A 17,087-nucleotide genomic window follows, 5' to 3' on the forward strand; every position below is an offset into this window, starting at 1 on the left:
AATCAGCAACGCCAAAAAGAAGGGGAAGTGTTTCCAGTGCAGTGATGCTTTGATGCTTCATTCTCTTGAAAGTACGGTTTACTTACAGTTTGAAAGCTGTACTCAGTTTTCAGTCTGGCTGTGTGGCCCATTTGGCCAAATTTTCCTATACACTCTGATGGTACTTCAGAAAACCTCTTTCCCCACTCCTTCAGGTGCAACAGAACCTTTTTTCCCCAATAAAATGAGGTGGGGATTAAACTATTTCTTATTAAACTAGGCAGTGCTCGCAACAGCTTCATTGGACTATGCTCTTTTTTCATATTCATCAGCAATAACCAAGTATTTTTTCCTTGTTCACACTCCTGTATTTCAGTACTGTACTGATGACAACACAGAACAAGACATTTAAAGGTTCACAGCAAAGACACCCATGTAGTTCTAACTCCAACCTGAAAGAATCACATTAAAAAATACTCTGCTGAGTTACTGCTGTGATCTGAGTGTTTCTCACTGTAAAAGCCCTGTGAAGACTAACTCTGGAGCCTCATTTTAGCTGATGCCAGGCACCTCTTCCTCCAGAGGCTGGACCCTCGAAAAGGGTGAAGATACATCTCAGTGCCAACCTTCGTCAGCACTGTCTATGGGGAAAGGACAGCACCTTACACCTGCGATCATTCACTATTTCTTCTGCTACGGCTACCTTTTCCCATTTAACACTCCAACCATGGCGAAGCAGAGCAGTGTGTAAAGAAAAACTGATACACGCTGGTGGATGTCATGACTGATACAGGGGAAACGAGGGATCTTTATCCTGAATGCCCAGTATTATTAATACATTTTGTTCCTTAAAAAACAGAATGACCATGAGCAAAGCTCTGAAAATTTCCACTGCACTCCTAATGTGGTGCCACTTGCGTGCTCAGAAAGATTTCTGTATACAGAAACCTTCCCTTTTCCATCTCTTTTGTTCAAATAGCACAGGTGGATGACAACGAGAAAGTATTTCCCTTCAAACCACCTCTATTTAAAAGCTACTTAAATATTGTTTCCTAAGTTTTCCCCCATATCACAGACACGTTATATACAACTGATTTCTACCCGTTTCTACCCAGAGACATTATTAATGGGAAAACTTGTTCCCATAAAGAATTACCATCCTTCAGAAACAGGACCATCACCTACAGGTTGCCTGAAATTTGAAACAGTGTCACACTTCTGGAAGGGATTGATTTGGGCTGGGCTGGCAGACCAGGAACACCCCTCTTTGCCCCTGCAGCTGCAGGTAGTGCGAAATCCTCCGGGACAGATGGCTGCACGGGGGTAGCAGGTTCATCTTCACTGCCTTTGCTCGGGAGGAACGTGACTCAATGTTTTTATATGAAGACTGGTGCCTGATTTCACCCTTTCAATTGACCCCGCAGCGTAAATCTCAGTGTGAAAATATGTTTCCAGGCACTCTGGACTGCCTGCTTTTCACTTAACCATCATTTATGGTTCTATCAAATGTGCTGAGACGGAAAAAAGACGTAACTAGGCTGACCTTATTTGTGCCATTTAAGATTTTATATACTTTGATTAGGTTCCTGTTTCACTCCCTCTTGTTCCTGAATGTAGTTAGTGAGGTTTTAGCCTGTCATCACCTTCTGTCTTGGGATACACAGAACAGAATAATCATTGCTCTGAAATGAAAATGGGAGCCAGGGCTAATGCAGGGGGTCATTACAGTCATCCTGCTGAAGACCATTTTTTTAAAATCCTCAGCACTTAGGGCCCTAGTGGCCATCATATTTGAACTAAAGAGTAAAATGGATTCACCACCCCATTTTCCCACTGCAGTAAATCATTAACCTTTAACCAAAGCTGGTCCAGACAGTATTTTTTAGTCTTTCCCGGGTTCAAGATGTCAGATTCCCTTTGCTGTAATTGTTTAAACACCCTTGCATTAGTATATAGATTATATGCATTAGTATGTGGATTCTTTGGTTTAAATGGACTGCTTAAAACTGTTATTGCTAAAGCGTAAAAGCATCTGATGAAAAGGATAGGGAAAAATAATCCATTAATCATTAAGACTGTCAGATGTAATTTCCCTGATCTTGCCAAGCCCCTGGAACATGACAGAAGGAAAGTACCTTCCTTTAATTAAAACACTTACTGATGAAGAAGTTTCTGCTGCCAGCCTTGCTGCATACCTGGCGATCAGCTTATGTTCTTCATCCAGGCGACTTGCACTGTCAAGCACGCTGCTCAGGGTTGGAGGGGAAGGAGGGAAGACATGTTAATACACGGTAAAAATGACCATTGCTCTGTCACATTGTCAACTCACACACCCTTGTTACAGAATTTAGAAGCAAAATGTTGACAAATTAACAATGGCAAATGTTAATTGAGCAAAGGAGCAAAGTGAGAGGGTAATTTCCCTGGAATGATCAGCTCTAGGGGCCAGGCAGCACCTTCCCTTAGGGGGAAACAGCAGCGGTCTGCAACCCCTGGCCAAGGCTGTGCAAGATACAACTTGCAGGCTACTCTGTCCAAACAGGCGTGGTTAAGACCACCAGTCAGCATTTGTTTTTACTTCTCAGCCTTGTCGTATCACCTAGAAGAGTGATTACTTTTTGGACAATGGATTGGCGGGAAGCTCAGTGTTTGCTCAGAAAAATTTCAGAAGCTTTGTCAGACTTGCAACAGAAAACAGTACTTAGGACAGTTTTGCAGGGCACTTACCAAGGCCTCACGGGCCACAGTCTGGAACCACTGATCTGGGAATTTACAGTTGGACTTTCTCTTTTATTCTTGGTTTCTTGGTATTTGGGAGTAAGATTTCCGAGAATCACATAATGGTGATGAGAAAGCATAAGAACTAAACAGCAAATATGCTGAATTCCTTTAAAATATTGCAACTTATTATTATATATCACCACTGATTCCAGACTTGGTCTCGCTTTAACTTGGAGTCAACGCCTGCTGCCAGGGTGCAGGAGTCTACCAGTGACAACTATGAAGAGCTTTGGTCACATGTGCAGGATCTCCATAAAAATCACTCAAAAAGCATAAGAACTAAAGAGTAAACTCCTTTCAAATACTGCACCTTATTACTTCCCCCTCACCCCCACTCCCAGACTATCAAAGGCAAATATTTCTCTTGGGTTAATCCCTTGCCAGCTGTTCTTATTTTAAATGGAGGCTATTACTTAGATGACCAGGAAAAGGGCAATATAGTGAGAACCTTTACTATTTCTAAGCATTTAGAAGTTTGCAGAGAACCATCAAAACTAACAAACTGTCAAAAAATGAAATCTGAAGAGGACTTAGCTGACCCTGGATAATCCTGGGATTTGGAAACCTACACTGTGTAAGTTTTAGTACATATACAAGGAAAAAACGAAGCTCCTAAGAGGTGAGAAGACTGTTTTGCTGTGTGGAATACAAGACAGCCTGCAAACCATCCCAGGCAGAGGTAAGTCTGACCTCTTTTTTTATGCCTTGGCAACTGTCTGTGTGGTGTTTTGGCAGAAGGGAGACAGGCAAACACTGTCCTACCGATGGGCTCTTCAGGGCATGCAACTGGTTGCTGGTGAATGAGCTTCACGTTTCAAAAGAATGTGCAAACAAGGGTTATTTTGTGGGCATCATATTCTGATTTTTGTTAGAAATTATATCTTGAACTTGAAAAGCCCTCCAGATGAAAATGGCACTTGTGCAGTAAGTTCTGCTTTTGAAGAATTGGCATCTTTAAAAGGAAAAGGAAGTATTTCTCCAAAATTTCTCCGTGCGTTCATACCCCCAGGTTCCTCAGGGAGCTACAATGTGCATCATTTGGTTGGCTTGATTAAGTCCACTGGGATTTTAACGTTATGTTTGAACGATGAGTAGTGGTTGATATCCATTAATCGTTAAACTAAAGCTGGGAGTCATGTGGATTTGTTATGGCTTGCTGAAGTAAAGGAAAAGAGACAAACATCATCTTTTTCTCATTCTGACAATAACCTGAGAGACCACAAACATGAAGTTTAGAAAACCAGTAAAGCTATGAAAAGTCAGACCCAGAGGGGTTCTGTGTAAGCTAAGCTTATGCTGCAGACTGCACACAAGACTTCGGGTGGCAGATGAGCACTGACTGTTTGGTGTTGGTGATGTTTAATTTATTTTTTTACATATATAGCTTAACTCTATGCTTACTCAGATTCTTGTGGGATAACTGATCTACTTTCTCAAAAGACCCAAGCTAAAGGTTATTTTTCTAAATTTACACAGTTCTGCTTCTTACATACTCATGCTTACTGTCCTGATACGTCATCCAGAGAAAGAAAGAGCAAGCAACTCTTGCAGACACATGAAATTATGCAAACCAGGTAATAAGGGTTACTTTCATGACAGTATAATTAATTTTTAATTTTTCCATAAGGACTAAACCATCATGTCCTAACAGATGGCTGTGAAAACAGAAGGCATTCAGCATCAATTCTCCTCTTTACAGCAGTGTGCAACCATATTATCCACCCTGGAAAAATAATGGATTATGGTTTCACTTGTTGGCATAACACAATCTGCAACGCAGTTCCGAAATGTGAATTAACCCCTGAGACAATGGCTTTAATGAATGAACCAAGCCACTGCAGCTTTTTGATTCTTACTTGCTATTTAATGTCTTTGATATATATTTGTGTGTAGGTGGATGTCATAAAATAACCGGTAGCAGCACGTCAAATTTGGTCTATGAATGCCACAAATGACTAGCCACAAAGCTCTGTAAATTAAATTTCAATGGATGAGATAAATTTAGTTCTGAAATGTACCTGTTCTATGTGATCATTAAGCACAGAGGTATGCACAGCAGCATTAACCTTGACTGCCAAGACTTTTATGTCTCAGAGTTCTGATTTGCCGTAATTCACTTTTGTTTTACTTCAGCAACTTCATGGACAATGATACAGTGAAATACATACAAGCTTTAAAATATTATGAATATGTGTGCAAAATCTGAGACCCTCAAGAGAATGATTCGGGCAACCTTTTGAAAGAAAACAAACATTTTGCATACAAAGATCCTGCTGCTGATCCTTCTTTTCTAAAATAGTTAAATGACATTTTTAACACTGCTTCTCCATTAGTGATCGTTTCTTTAAAGATTTTAATTTTTAGCAATAATTGGTCAGCAGAATTACCTTAATTCATATGTACAGTGAATATCTAGTATTATCACCTGTACAACAGGATTTCTTTTTCAGGCTTCAGTTGATCTGTGTAATATTCTATGGTCTAAGGAAGATTAATAAAAAAAGGATCTCAAAACTGCAGGCAAAGGATGAAAAATATGATAGCCTGGGAACAAAGGAGTGACACTGGAGGATCTTTGCTACTTCTCAAGCTTTAGATGCGTCAAATCAGCCTGTTTTGCAGTAGGCACCCTGCAATGGGTGATATGGATGTCCCCTGGTGGTCTTAATGTTACCACTGCTTAGAAAAGTCTCAGAAATGTCAGTCCTTAGTGAAATTTTAGCAATAGGTATCAGTGTGGTCTTCACGACATACTCTTTACTCTCCAAACATTCACTTAATAAATAATTTACTATCAAAAATGCTTACAAATTAAAGGGTATGTTTCTAAACCTCAGGACTGTAAGAACAAATGCCCTAACAGCAACTCACCAAATGTATTCTGAGGATTGTTTACCCGTGACCCTTTCAAAACTGGCTTGGTTTTAAGGCACTTTAAACTGAGACACATCACCTGAGCTCTCTGCTACTGTTAACTTGCCATTTACTTTAGAATCACCAAGATTTTACCATCAAAATGTTAACACTCAGGTAGGGGGGTATAATCATAAAATGACTCTGTTCAAGGGAGCCAAGTATCTACACATTTCCTCTGTAATCAGTAGGTCTCTGTTTTTCCTCTTTCAAGGCAAAAATAGTCCAGCCTTCCTAGCTGGAGTTAAGCTGTTGGGCACACCCCCTTAATAAACATTTTTAAAAATACCATAGAATAGCACGGCACTTTTATAGTACAGAAATATGACTCACCACAGTACTACACAGTATAACATAAAAAAATTGGAAAATAACTTTCTGTGGAACAAAAATAACCTCCTACATATAAAATATTTCATCTTATTTTCTTCTGCACCTGAAAAGAAAAAGACTGAAATATGTGGAATTAATCTTCAAAACCAGGTAAAGTCTCTAACTTATACAAATAAAAAGGAGAACTATTTGCAGTTAAAAGTTCTTTTTTTCAAATCAGACACTAAAAATGAACTAAATTGAATATCAACTGTTGGTTTTACATGCTAAAACATGCTTTATGTTTAAACTAACCAAAACATCTGGCTAAGGGATACTTTTTCTACCCATACAGTTACTATAAATAACGAATTCAGTCTTTCTTTTGTTTCGTAATTTGCCCTGGAGTACTGAATTCTAAAAAATCCTCAAGTAGGTTATTAGCCTGCGGGGGATGGAAAGAAAAACTTGTACTTCTAGTTGCGGTATCAAATAACTGCAGATGAAAACCAAAGATAAGCAGTGAAAATTAACCAAATTAATTACATTTCTCCACCGTCCCCACCCTAAATACTAGCTACACTTAAACCAGGAAAAAGGTATACTGGGCTATACTGGATTTATCATTAGCTACTATAAATTGGCCTGACTCAATACCTAAAAAAACCCTCCCTTGTTTTGAAACGCTACTATATACCTCTGAAAATACTTTTATGCATTATGCTCACAAAGTGTTTCTGCAGATTTTTCTTGCAGATGAAGGTCCAGCTACCATCAACGCTCTTCTCATCTTTGGCTGCCAGTAGCACTTGTAATAGGTGATGGCACATATGGGTGTGTACACATGGTATTTTGCAGGCAGATACAACAGCTAGCCTCTCCTAAATCAGAAGCTACCTGATTATGGTTAATTACATAGAATCATTTAGGTTGCAGAAGACCTTTAAGATCATTAAGTCCAACCGATAACCCAGGACTGCCAAGTCCACCACTAAACCATGTCTCTAAGCACTGCATCTACACACCCCTTACTCAGGTTACCAAATCTTGTTAAGCTGCAGGGTGAAATAACTTGAAGTCAGCACCATCTTAATACAGCTGTGTGGGTTTTGAGCAGACAATATCCAGCCACTTTGGGGAACAGGCAGAAGGAGTTCACCTTTGCCAGAAGATGCTAACCCAGCCTATATGAGATGCAGCAGCTGAGCATCCTGCAGAGACCTCACCTACCTCTCCTGGAAACTGGCTTCACACAGGAGCTGTGGGATGGCAACACTTCATTTGTACTGTCTTTATCAAAATATAACCATTCTCTTTCTCTACTAGCAGCCTCATTGCAACAAAGCAGAAACTGGCAATGCGGCATGGTTTTGTGTGTGACTAAGACTGCTGTCCCTCTTGGTTATGTTTCTGTCAAAATCTAATGGGTATCTTGTATAAATAACTGAGGTTGTTTCTTTTGCAGTGATTTAATGTCAGTAATCAGATGTTATGTAATATGCTTTGCATAAGTTACTCAACAATTAAGATCATTATCAGTCACTCTCCATCCCTCAAAAACATTAAACTTGAAGGTTGTTATGGCACATAATTTGTATGTGCTTATTTGGATGTGAATATACTATGACTTGGTAAGGTTGGCTCAAAAAAATATATTCAACCTTGAAAGAACAGGTCGAATTTATCGGATAAATTTTAGAGGATGAAGATGGTAAAGATGAGATTAGGCACTCACAAGGGGATCTAGCTGGTGGTCCTCGCTGAAGCTAAACGAACCACAGACATGGCATCCAAAATGCCATGCCTGGCAAACCAGCCTAGCAACAAAATTATTCTAAACCATATCCGTTATTTGCTTGCCTTTTGAACAACTGTACCAAATAAGTCACTTGTGGTAGGCAAGGCCACATCTCCTTCTCCCTGTCAAGCCAGACTAAGGGGTAGAGCATGCTCCTGTCCTTAGCCATGGACACAGCCATTACACACAGGCCCCCAACAGCTTGTCTTCACAGCCACAGCATAGATATTACTCAGCAAGCCTGCTCTCTGGAAATGCTTCTCCAGGAATGAAATTCCCCTTCACAATGTTTTTATTTTGAAGAAATGGTTTTAATTTTCCTCACTAAAAACTGATTTGCCTTTTTTTCCCCCACTGGCACTTTCCAGTGGGCTATAGAGTAGAGAAGCAGATCCAGAACAATGAAGGCAGACTTTTTTTTTTCACTGGGCATGGCAAATTAGTCCCATTTTCAACCGGAGCTAAACACAGAAGTGAATTTTGTAAGACTGCAGAGAATCATTGCGTTCACTCTCCCAAATGAAGTTGCTTGTTGCCTTCTACATGTAAGGGTAAATGAAGTTTCTCCCAGTCTGGGAAACACTCTGCAATGGCAGTACAAGCAACCGAAGGGTTCATTATGAGCAAAAGAAACCTCATGAGTGTAGTTTTGTTAGAAACACTGTAGAGTTTTCTGTTTAGCACCATACTTTCTAGGGCCGTATACTACAGCACTCACCGCCTTGCTGGTACAGGGCTGTAGATTCTTGAGTTTTGTTCACATGGGGAGGGGAGACAGCGTTTCCCCTCCCCAGGGTGGCCCACTGCAATGCCACCATCCACGAGTGCTGCGTCAGGAGGGGGTTTAGTAGACAAAGTTCTACATTCGCTCAAGCAGAAACAATGAACTATGCTCCAGACAGCCGTTTTAAAAACCTGTCGTTCTTCAGGTTGAATAAGATAAAGGCAAATTTATATACAAGATTCAAACAATGCAGAAATCAGGCAGATTTCAGAACAACGCCTGACATGTAAAAATTGAAATGAATTTTCTTCACTAGGGTAACAAGCAAATTCCTATTATAATTATTTATGTACTATTACCATTTCTTACTTTCACGACAAGGTGAAGCTGCAAATTATGTAGCACCTCAAAAATTATTACCTTGAAAACGTGGACTTCCAAGTCACCATTGTATGAAGATTTCCGTACCACCACCAAGCCCTGCCCTGACTAGAGCACGGTATCCCAAATCAATTTGCATAGCCATTCTCAAGCAAGCACTTACTTGCAATACCTTGCTATTTACCATCACTAGAGAAAATAACAGCAATTGCCACAATCCACCAACTTCGGGAGGACATACCCCATGCTGATGCACATTCTCTTTAGCTTACTGCTCATTAAGAGCTACTTCAGCTTGTAGCCAGGAGGAAACAGTGACAGCACGTGACCAACCACCGTCCCTTTCCTGGGTTCCCCAAAGGTGCCAAACCTGCACTAACCGTGCGGGGTTGCTCTGCAGCATGTTGACATACAACCCGATGAGTACATGTTCATCGGCCAGCCTGTCTGCAACATCGAGGCTGTACTGTAACCTGGAACAGGGTCAGGGGAGAGACGGTGCAGGCCGGACAGACAGAGGGACATAAACAGAGAAAGCAGGAGCAAGTGAGAGCGTGAAATGGGAATTTAGGAACGAACACTAAGTGCTCTTAGAAAAAAAAACAATCACCAAGTGCAGAAATTATTTTGTTACTACTGTGATTTATATGTTAAATATTTCATGGTTTAGGATGTAGAATCCCACTTGATTACAGAGGCAGCCTCAGAAATCAGTGAGATGCCAGATTGGGCCAGGGACTGGAGCTGCACTGTACCATTTACTTCAAAATACAACAGATTGTGAGGTCGGCAGTATTTGCTTTAATATACTACATATTGCATATATACACTAAATATACATATGTTATACACACTATTAACATACTAAAATCACAAGTTGGATTTGTTTGGAAGTGTCTGATCAAGACCTCACGCATCCAGGTATACATAAATACATTTAAACATGCCCTACTTAGCTCACTGGGTTAATTGGTTATCACAATTTTCTCAGGAAAGATATATGTTTACAGAATACATTAAAAAGGGGAGGAATAGAGGAAAAGGTTTTAGTTTAGCTGTGTTAGTGCAAGCTACGAACATACTCTCTCTCTTTAACTTACCCTTTGCCTTTCAAGAAAGCTGGAGCAGCCCTAGCCAGCAGTTTGCTCTGCTCTACTTCAGTATTCTTGGAAGGAGAGCTAGTTAATAAGACAGGAAAACTAAGAAGTGATGTCTGAAATTCATTACAGAACAGAGTTTGGAGAAACTCATTCAACCACGCTGGACTGAATAAAAATAACAACAGAAGCTTTAAAAAATTTTTTGAAAAATTCAGTAAATGTGAAGTAAACTAGAGTTTTCCCTCCTGTTCTCCAAAAGCAAACTATAAAGACTTCACTACAGAAAAGACAGACAAAATGTGCTTCTCTCACAAATGGAGAGCTGAAAGCTTGTGTAGTTTCAAGGTGGAGTCTGCGATAAACATCATCCTAAATGCAGCTTTCAAGCAGGGAAAGCTTCACCATAACAGCTGAATTGCTTTTCTCCACATTTGCCATAAGATGGTTTCAATAATCTGTGGAAATGTGCTTATTTAGATCCAGTGATGGGATACACCAGTTCAATTTTCAGAAGTACTGTTCTGTTGATTAAAAAAAAATATATAGTTCATCAAACCCACTTTTTTTCTTCCTAATTACAGTATTTAATGGATGGCGCTAACTGCATCTTTCCCAATGCTAAAATATCAATGTTAATAAGGTAACTGGCTAAAAATGCAGATTGAAATGTTAGGTTTTCTTTCATGCTGCAGTATTTTTTGTTTGTAAAACAACAAAGCAAAATGAAAATATACTTTAACTTCTTCTTTTTAAAATTATTCACCTTTAATTTTTGGTTTGGCTACTGATACTGTAAATGCCTGATCAAAAGACAGGTGTGTGAGCATGCATGCACCTCTGCCTCCAGCTGCATGCGTGCGGGGGTGTGTGTGTGTATAGGCAGATGATGTTGCACAAATATGACGCATGATAAATCTGTGCAGATGTGGCTTTGACTGACTAGAAATCAAAATCTTTAATGTTAGGACAAAGAAGGAATTCAGTAAGATGAGGTGTGTGCCATTCCCCTCCTTTTAGAAGGTCAAGGTTGGCAGCAGGGTTCTGATAAGGATGATACTGAAGGGTGTCCTAACAATCAAAGCCCTGCTGATATATAATAGATCTGGAAGATAGCTAAAGGAAATGCTGTACTGCACAGCAAGAAAAAATGCTTGCTTCACATTTCTATGTGAAGCATCAACATGCTACTTATGTCTGTTGTGCTTCCACCGAAGTGATACCCATGCAGGTTAACATGCTCCATGCCATCTAGAAAGGTATGTTTTCCACCCACATTTTCCTCCCAGTTACAGAAGGAAAATGCATTCAAGGGGTACAGGGTGTGCCATTTCCGCCAAAATATACAGTTGTCGGTTCTTAAAGTAAAGATAAGTATGTTGCTGCAGTGGGCGACCAATGACCCCAGGGCAGATTTTGTGCTTTACTTTCTAACAGTGCAGTGCGATGCCCCCTCTATCAACCCTAAGTTCTCCTCTCCTATGCTCCAGAAGAAACACAGTTAGGGTGGAGTGACCAGCAAGCAAACAACTCATTGAGCAATGGATGTCACATCTATCAATGTTCATTTCCTTCTTGGTGGATTATGCAAACTTCTATCTCCCAACTTCTTTTTATGAGTTATGTTTTCTAAGCTTTTCTGATGTTTGGGTGTCTCTTCTGGACACTGTCACGCTAGTCAGTGTATTTGTCCTCATGCTGCTGCCCTACACTGGGTGCAATCCTCCAGGAAGATTTCTCCTCCTCCAGGGAAAGAGCTTTAGTATCTTTCCACATGATGTCCCAGGGTCAGATGCAATCTAACAATCGTATTGCTGACTTCAATTAGTTTGTGGTTCGCTGCAACTGCTAGGTCCTCTGTTAAAATATTTCTGTCCATGCAATTATGCTTAATCTTTCATTTGATTATTTGCTTCCTTGCTGCAGCACTTTTCACTTATCATTACTGAGTTCCCTCTAACTGATTTCAGATCATTTGGGCATCAATTACTACCATTGCAACTGATCTATTTTTTAATTTAGAAACTGCTCTCCAAGCACTCCTTCCCATAACTATTTCAACCTTTGTACCATCTACAAGTTGCACACACTCCCACTAGGTCATTACAAGAAATAATGCACAGTGTCTGACTTATAGCCTTCAAGAATTCCAGCTTTTCTCCTCCTAGAATGATGGCAAACTTTTGAAAATTTAACTACTGATTTTCAGTGTTGCTTTTATAATGATTTCCCCATGCCCATATTTCCTTTGAGCACCTCTGTATCATCCAGGACTTTGTCAAAAGTCCTTTTAAGGTCAACCTATCGTATGTGCTGCTGCTTTTTTACCCACTGGACCAGTTATCCTGTCAATGAAATAAATTAGTTTGGTTTGATATAATTTGTTCTTGACAAACCCGTGCTGGTTATTTCTCATTGGTTTATTATACTCCAGGTGCTTACTAATTCTTTCACCATTTCTTTGGATACCAAGGTTAGGCTGTCTCTTGTATAATCCCTTTGGGCTTTGTCCCTGTTTCTGCCTTCAACATTCCTTCATTTGGAAGAGCTGACATTTGTCCTTCTTATTCTTCCACATCTTCCTACATCCTCCACATATTCCCCAAAATATAGCTAATACTTCAGAGATCATTTTGGCCACAGTGAGTTTCTCTGGGTCTTACCAACTGGAGCATAAATTTTAAATATATTTTCCTGTTAAAATGGAACATTTTGCAAGATGCCAAAGAATGCTTACCCATGCAAATTAACAGACAAAACCTCCAGCTCCAAATAGATGTCTACAAACATGCAGACCTAGCAATACTGTTCTAAATGTTATACCCTCTTTAGTGACTACACTAAACAATCACACATACAAACATTTGTTTTAGCAGGTAGAACATTGCTGATGAAATAAGCAGGATTCTCATATTATTCTGAAAATAACATACAAAGGCAACTTGCAGTTCAAGTCTACCACACTCCTTAGAGATAGAAAAACTGACATCAGCAACCAGTATGTTTTGTTCCAAAACTATTGTCCAGAAATCTGGCCTAACCTCTTGCAGTGCCTAGGTAGAATATCCCATTTTTTTTTTAGCTTTTATGTGGAGTTCAAAAAAGGCACCAGCTACTCTGATTCATTGTTAAGTAAGACTCAGTTTCTCCTTGGCTGTGGGCATTTGATACCATAGTGCATTTTTTTTTATCTACCACAGAATTGCAAAGTAATTTCAAGCTCAGCAAAATGTGCTGCATCACTCCATTTATTCCAGTTTATTACTCCTTTAGAAGAACTAAATGCATTAGTGGGGGGAGTGGGGGAGTGGCACTGAGAAAAATGCAAGAAAAAATGTCCTGTTTCATCTTACCCCATGCTAGCCCTATAATTTGATAGCTTAAAGAAGACATTTATTAAGAAAGAGACTGTATCCATTACTATGGTAGCTATGTACTTGAAGGCAGCACTGAGCCAGCAGCTGGGAAACAAGAGAACCCAAATAAGGAAGAAAACATTAGTTCAGGGTACAGACTTATTCCTCTTGACTACACAGAAGTTTCTATAATGCTCAGTTTACCTGTTTTGACATCACATATCCAATTCATGGGGTTTGCAAGGGCATTACCTACTCTGCAGCAATATTCCCTTGTTCTGCTGCCCTCTAGGTAATTGGAGATCACAAAAATAAATGTGAGGTTAAAACCTAAATATTAGTGACAGTGAAAAAATTACAGAACTTTTGGTTTTAATCACAAAGCAGCTGTTATTGCAACAAATGACTGTGATTTGGTATTTGGGAGAAGATCAGAGATTTTTTTGTTTCTTCTTTTCTAATGTGCTTTAAAGTTGCTCTTTAACTGTATGGAGCATATTGTTGATATCAATTTTCACACTATATATTTAGAAGAAAGGTGCTTATAATTGTTATGCCAACCTCCTCGTTAAAGCTCTCTTATGGACTTGGTTGCTCAAACTAAGCAAAGTAAGCAGAGAAATTTTAAGTGGACTTTGATTCTGAAGTGGCTTGAAAAAACTAGAGAAGCACCTCAGGGAAAGCCTGAATCTAACAGCCTTTGAGCTTTGGAATAATTGTGTACCCACCCAAAACTGGTGCTTCAGATGCAATTAAGCTGCAAATAACATATAATGTTCAATCCCCTTTCAGCTGTTCCCTACAATTTGTCATTGTGTTTACCAGTTATCAAAGAGATTTCCTCTAATAAAATTCTTCTTCTTCCCAGTTAATTTCCTTTTTTCACTCATGAATCCAGAAATTATGATATTGTGCTGAACTTACGAGATTATATCCATTTCCAGCAGCAAAATGAGTCGGTGTGCTGAATTCAGCATTTGCTGCTACAAGGAGAAACTGGCTGCAAATGCTTATGTCCTTATATGAACACAAGTAGCTGAAATAAATACCATTGGAATGCTACAAATGGCAGCCTGTGCCAATTCTCCTTTGAATAAACATTGTAATTACATAAAAACTTTCTGTAAAGCTATCTGAAACCTCTGGACTAGATTGCAACACAAATTATAGTAACCATAAGTTATCTGCGGTGAAAACACAGCCAGCAGAGCTTTTAGCATTGATTACATTCAGCTAGATATTTTACCCTGAGTTTGTACAATTTGTATTATAATATGAATCACAGAGCATTTAATATAAAATCAGCACAACTGCAAACAGAGCTGTCAAAGTCTGTTTCTCTGATGTACGAGAGGATGAGCTTCCACTACTGAGGCCTGACTTTCCCAGGGCAATAATAATAGTAAAACCTAAAAGAATGAATGAAGATACTGTTATTAGCCTAATACAGATTGAAGAACTTGGCATTTAACAGAAAAGTACCTTGGTCTCAGTACTTGCTTACTGAATTATAGCTAATGTTCGTGGATTAATCAAAAAAAAGAAAGAAGAAAGGTCATTGCACTCCACAGTAAAAAAACTGGGGAACGGTTCTTACTCAGTTGCATATTTCTTTTATGCAGAATGAAACAGGCTTTTCCTTTAGTGACCGAAAGATGAGAGGAAATGCTGGGAAAAGGGTGCAGCAACCAGAGGCATCCATCCGAATCCAAGGCTCACTATGTAAATGGGAAGTCTTCATTAGCTTCAGCAGAATTTAGATCTGCCTTTTCTGTGGCCATTTTGCAAAGCAAAGAAAAAGTGTCTGGGGAAGGTCACTGGCAAGCAGAGCCAACTGCAGAACAGTAACCACCAGCAGCAAAAGCTGTGGAAGAGGAAGAGGAGGCTGGCTGTGAGCGTGGGAGATGTTTCCAGGCTCTCACGCAAGCCTCTTTTGTTCCTCAGTCAAGAATGCAACAGGCAAGCCATACATTGATGATGAAACCATAAAGGTGTAGCATTTTTGGTTTTCCAAAATGATATTTCCAACTTCCACTAGATACATTAACATTAATCCTACAGGAAAGGGTAAAATGAAAGATTTGTGCTCTGCATAAGCAAGACAGATTGGCAGAGCCCACAGCCAGCAGGAAGTCTATTCAAAAGACTAATTAGAGCCACAGAAACCCTCTAGCCCACCAGAGCCTTCCTTGAAGAGTATCTTTAGTAGTTTAGCAGAACCGCTAATGATTTAGTGCATGAGCTACAGAACTATGGCGATTAGTGGGTTAGTGCTCTCATACTGACCGTGAATTGTTGTGAAGCTGATTTACATACAGCTTTATAAGAGAATGCTCATCAGCCACAGGACTGGCTGCATTTATACCCCCAAGTAACCTGAATGATTCAAACAAAACCTTGTTAATACTACAAAAAGTATGCAGAGAGCAGTGTGTTCAGAGTGGGTTTGTTACAATAAACATAATCTGTAACCATTTAAAAAGGATACTGACTTGACAGTTTATAGTGTGCTTTTTCATTCAAATAAAAAGATGCAAATTTGATTTATAAGAGATGAAATTCAAAATAATGAGAATAAGCTGTCAAACACTTAAAATCCTGCTAAATCAATGAAACAAAAGTTACAAAACTTTCCATATACAAGCAGTGTTACTGCTTCACATATCAGGGTACTGTTTACTCTAAAAAAGCCAGAACTGACTGCTGCATCATGGAAATGCTCTGCTGTATAAGGATGTCACACTATCCACTTATAAGGAAGCCTGGATACCTATGGGTGGGTGGGTGTTTATTGTCTCCTGCCCTCACGGGATTCTCCATCAAGGAGAAAAGATATTTTAATGCTCAGGAATTGTGTACATTTAATCCTGACAGTTAAAGACACTCATTTGAATTGTTAAAGAACACAAAAGTAAAATAATTGGGATTTTTTCATATGTAAAGATAAACAAGCAGCACAGTAGATAGTGCTGAGGTTATTACTGCATGTCCCTGGCCTAAACGGCAAAGCATACCTTTGTTGAATGAGCACAGGGACTTCTTGGGGATAAATAGAAGCAATAGCTACACTCTTAAAGAGCGTTGCTCTTAATGACCTATCCCAGAGAGGCCACACATAGATTATCCTGCCTTGCACATAAGATCCCATATATTCCAAGCACAGAAACGAATTTGCATTTGCTGTCTCACTGTCTGTATAGGCAGCAGATCTAGTCTTGGGGGCTGCTTTGGGACTGGCCTTCAAAAAGCATCTCAGTCACACCCAGCAGCTACTTGCACTAAGATAACACTGAGAATGTACATTTTATAGCTCCTGGTAACAAAGTTCATAACTCAAAGTAGTAGTAGACCATCTTTACTGTGACCTCGCAATGCAGTACACTCAGGTTTGGTTTTGGTGTTAAAATATGTAGCCATGCACACCCAGAGATTATTTTTGGTTATTTGGGAACGTGGAAGCACTGACACATACAGCAGGAACCAAGCAATAAAATGCACCTAAGGAAGACATAGCGCTCACCTTCCCCAGTGAAGCTGGAAGTTCTTTTTCTGCTACTTTCTTATCTATGTGCATTGGTAGGTTTATACAGATGGGTGAGACAGCTAGCAAACGCTACACACGTTTGGCAAAATGTACATCGTACATTGTACAATGTACAAAATGGCCAAAATGTACATAGTCAGCTGCAAGCACCCCCTCTTTGGGATTAATGTTTCTGACCACTCTTTTTCTCATGTGCTCACTG

At 39.6% G+C, this 17,087-nt stretch overlaps 1 protein-coding gene across 19 annotated transcripts in view; it reads right to left on the reverse strand.

Moving 5' to 3' along the window:
- Positions 1–17,087, reverse strand: part of DTNA (dystrobrevin alpha) — a 233,872-nt gene that overhangs the window by 29,347 nt on the left and 187,438 nt on the right. For 8 of the 19 annotated variants that reach the window (XM_080381490.1, XM_080381476.1, XM_080381489.1 and 5 more), the window contains 4 exons: positions 15,628–15,717; positions 9,989–10,066; positions 9,269–9,361; positions 2,138–2,225 (listed from right to left, as the gene is read on the reverse strand). In XM_080381490.1, coding sequence (XP_080237616.1) covers positions 2,138–2,225; positions 9,269–9,361; positions 9,989–10,066; positions 15,628–15,717 — 349 coding nt within the window. The remainder of the gene's footprint in view (positions 1–2,137; positions 2,226–9,268; positions 9,362–9,988; positions 10,067–15,627; positions 15,718–17,087) is intronic. The other 11 variants (XM_080381486.1, XM_080381485.1, XM_080381493.1 and 8 more) reach the window with 5 other exon arrangements.

The sequence above is a fragment of the Falco punctatus genome (assembly GCF_963210335.1).
Source record: "Falco punctatus genome assembly, chromosome: 3".
Lineage (NCBI taxonomy): Eukaryota > Metazoa > Chordata > Aves > Falconiformes > Falconidae > Falco > Falco punctatus.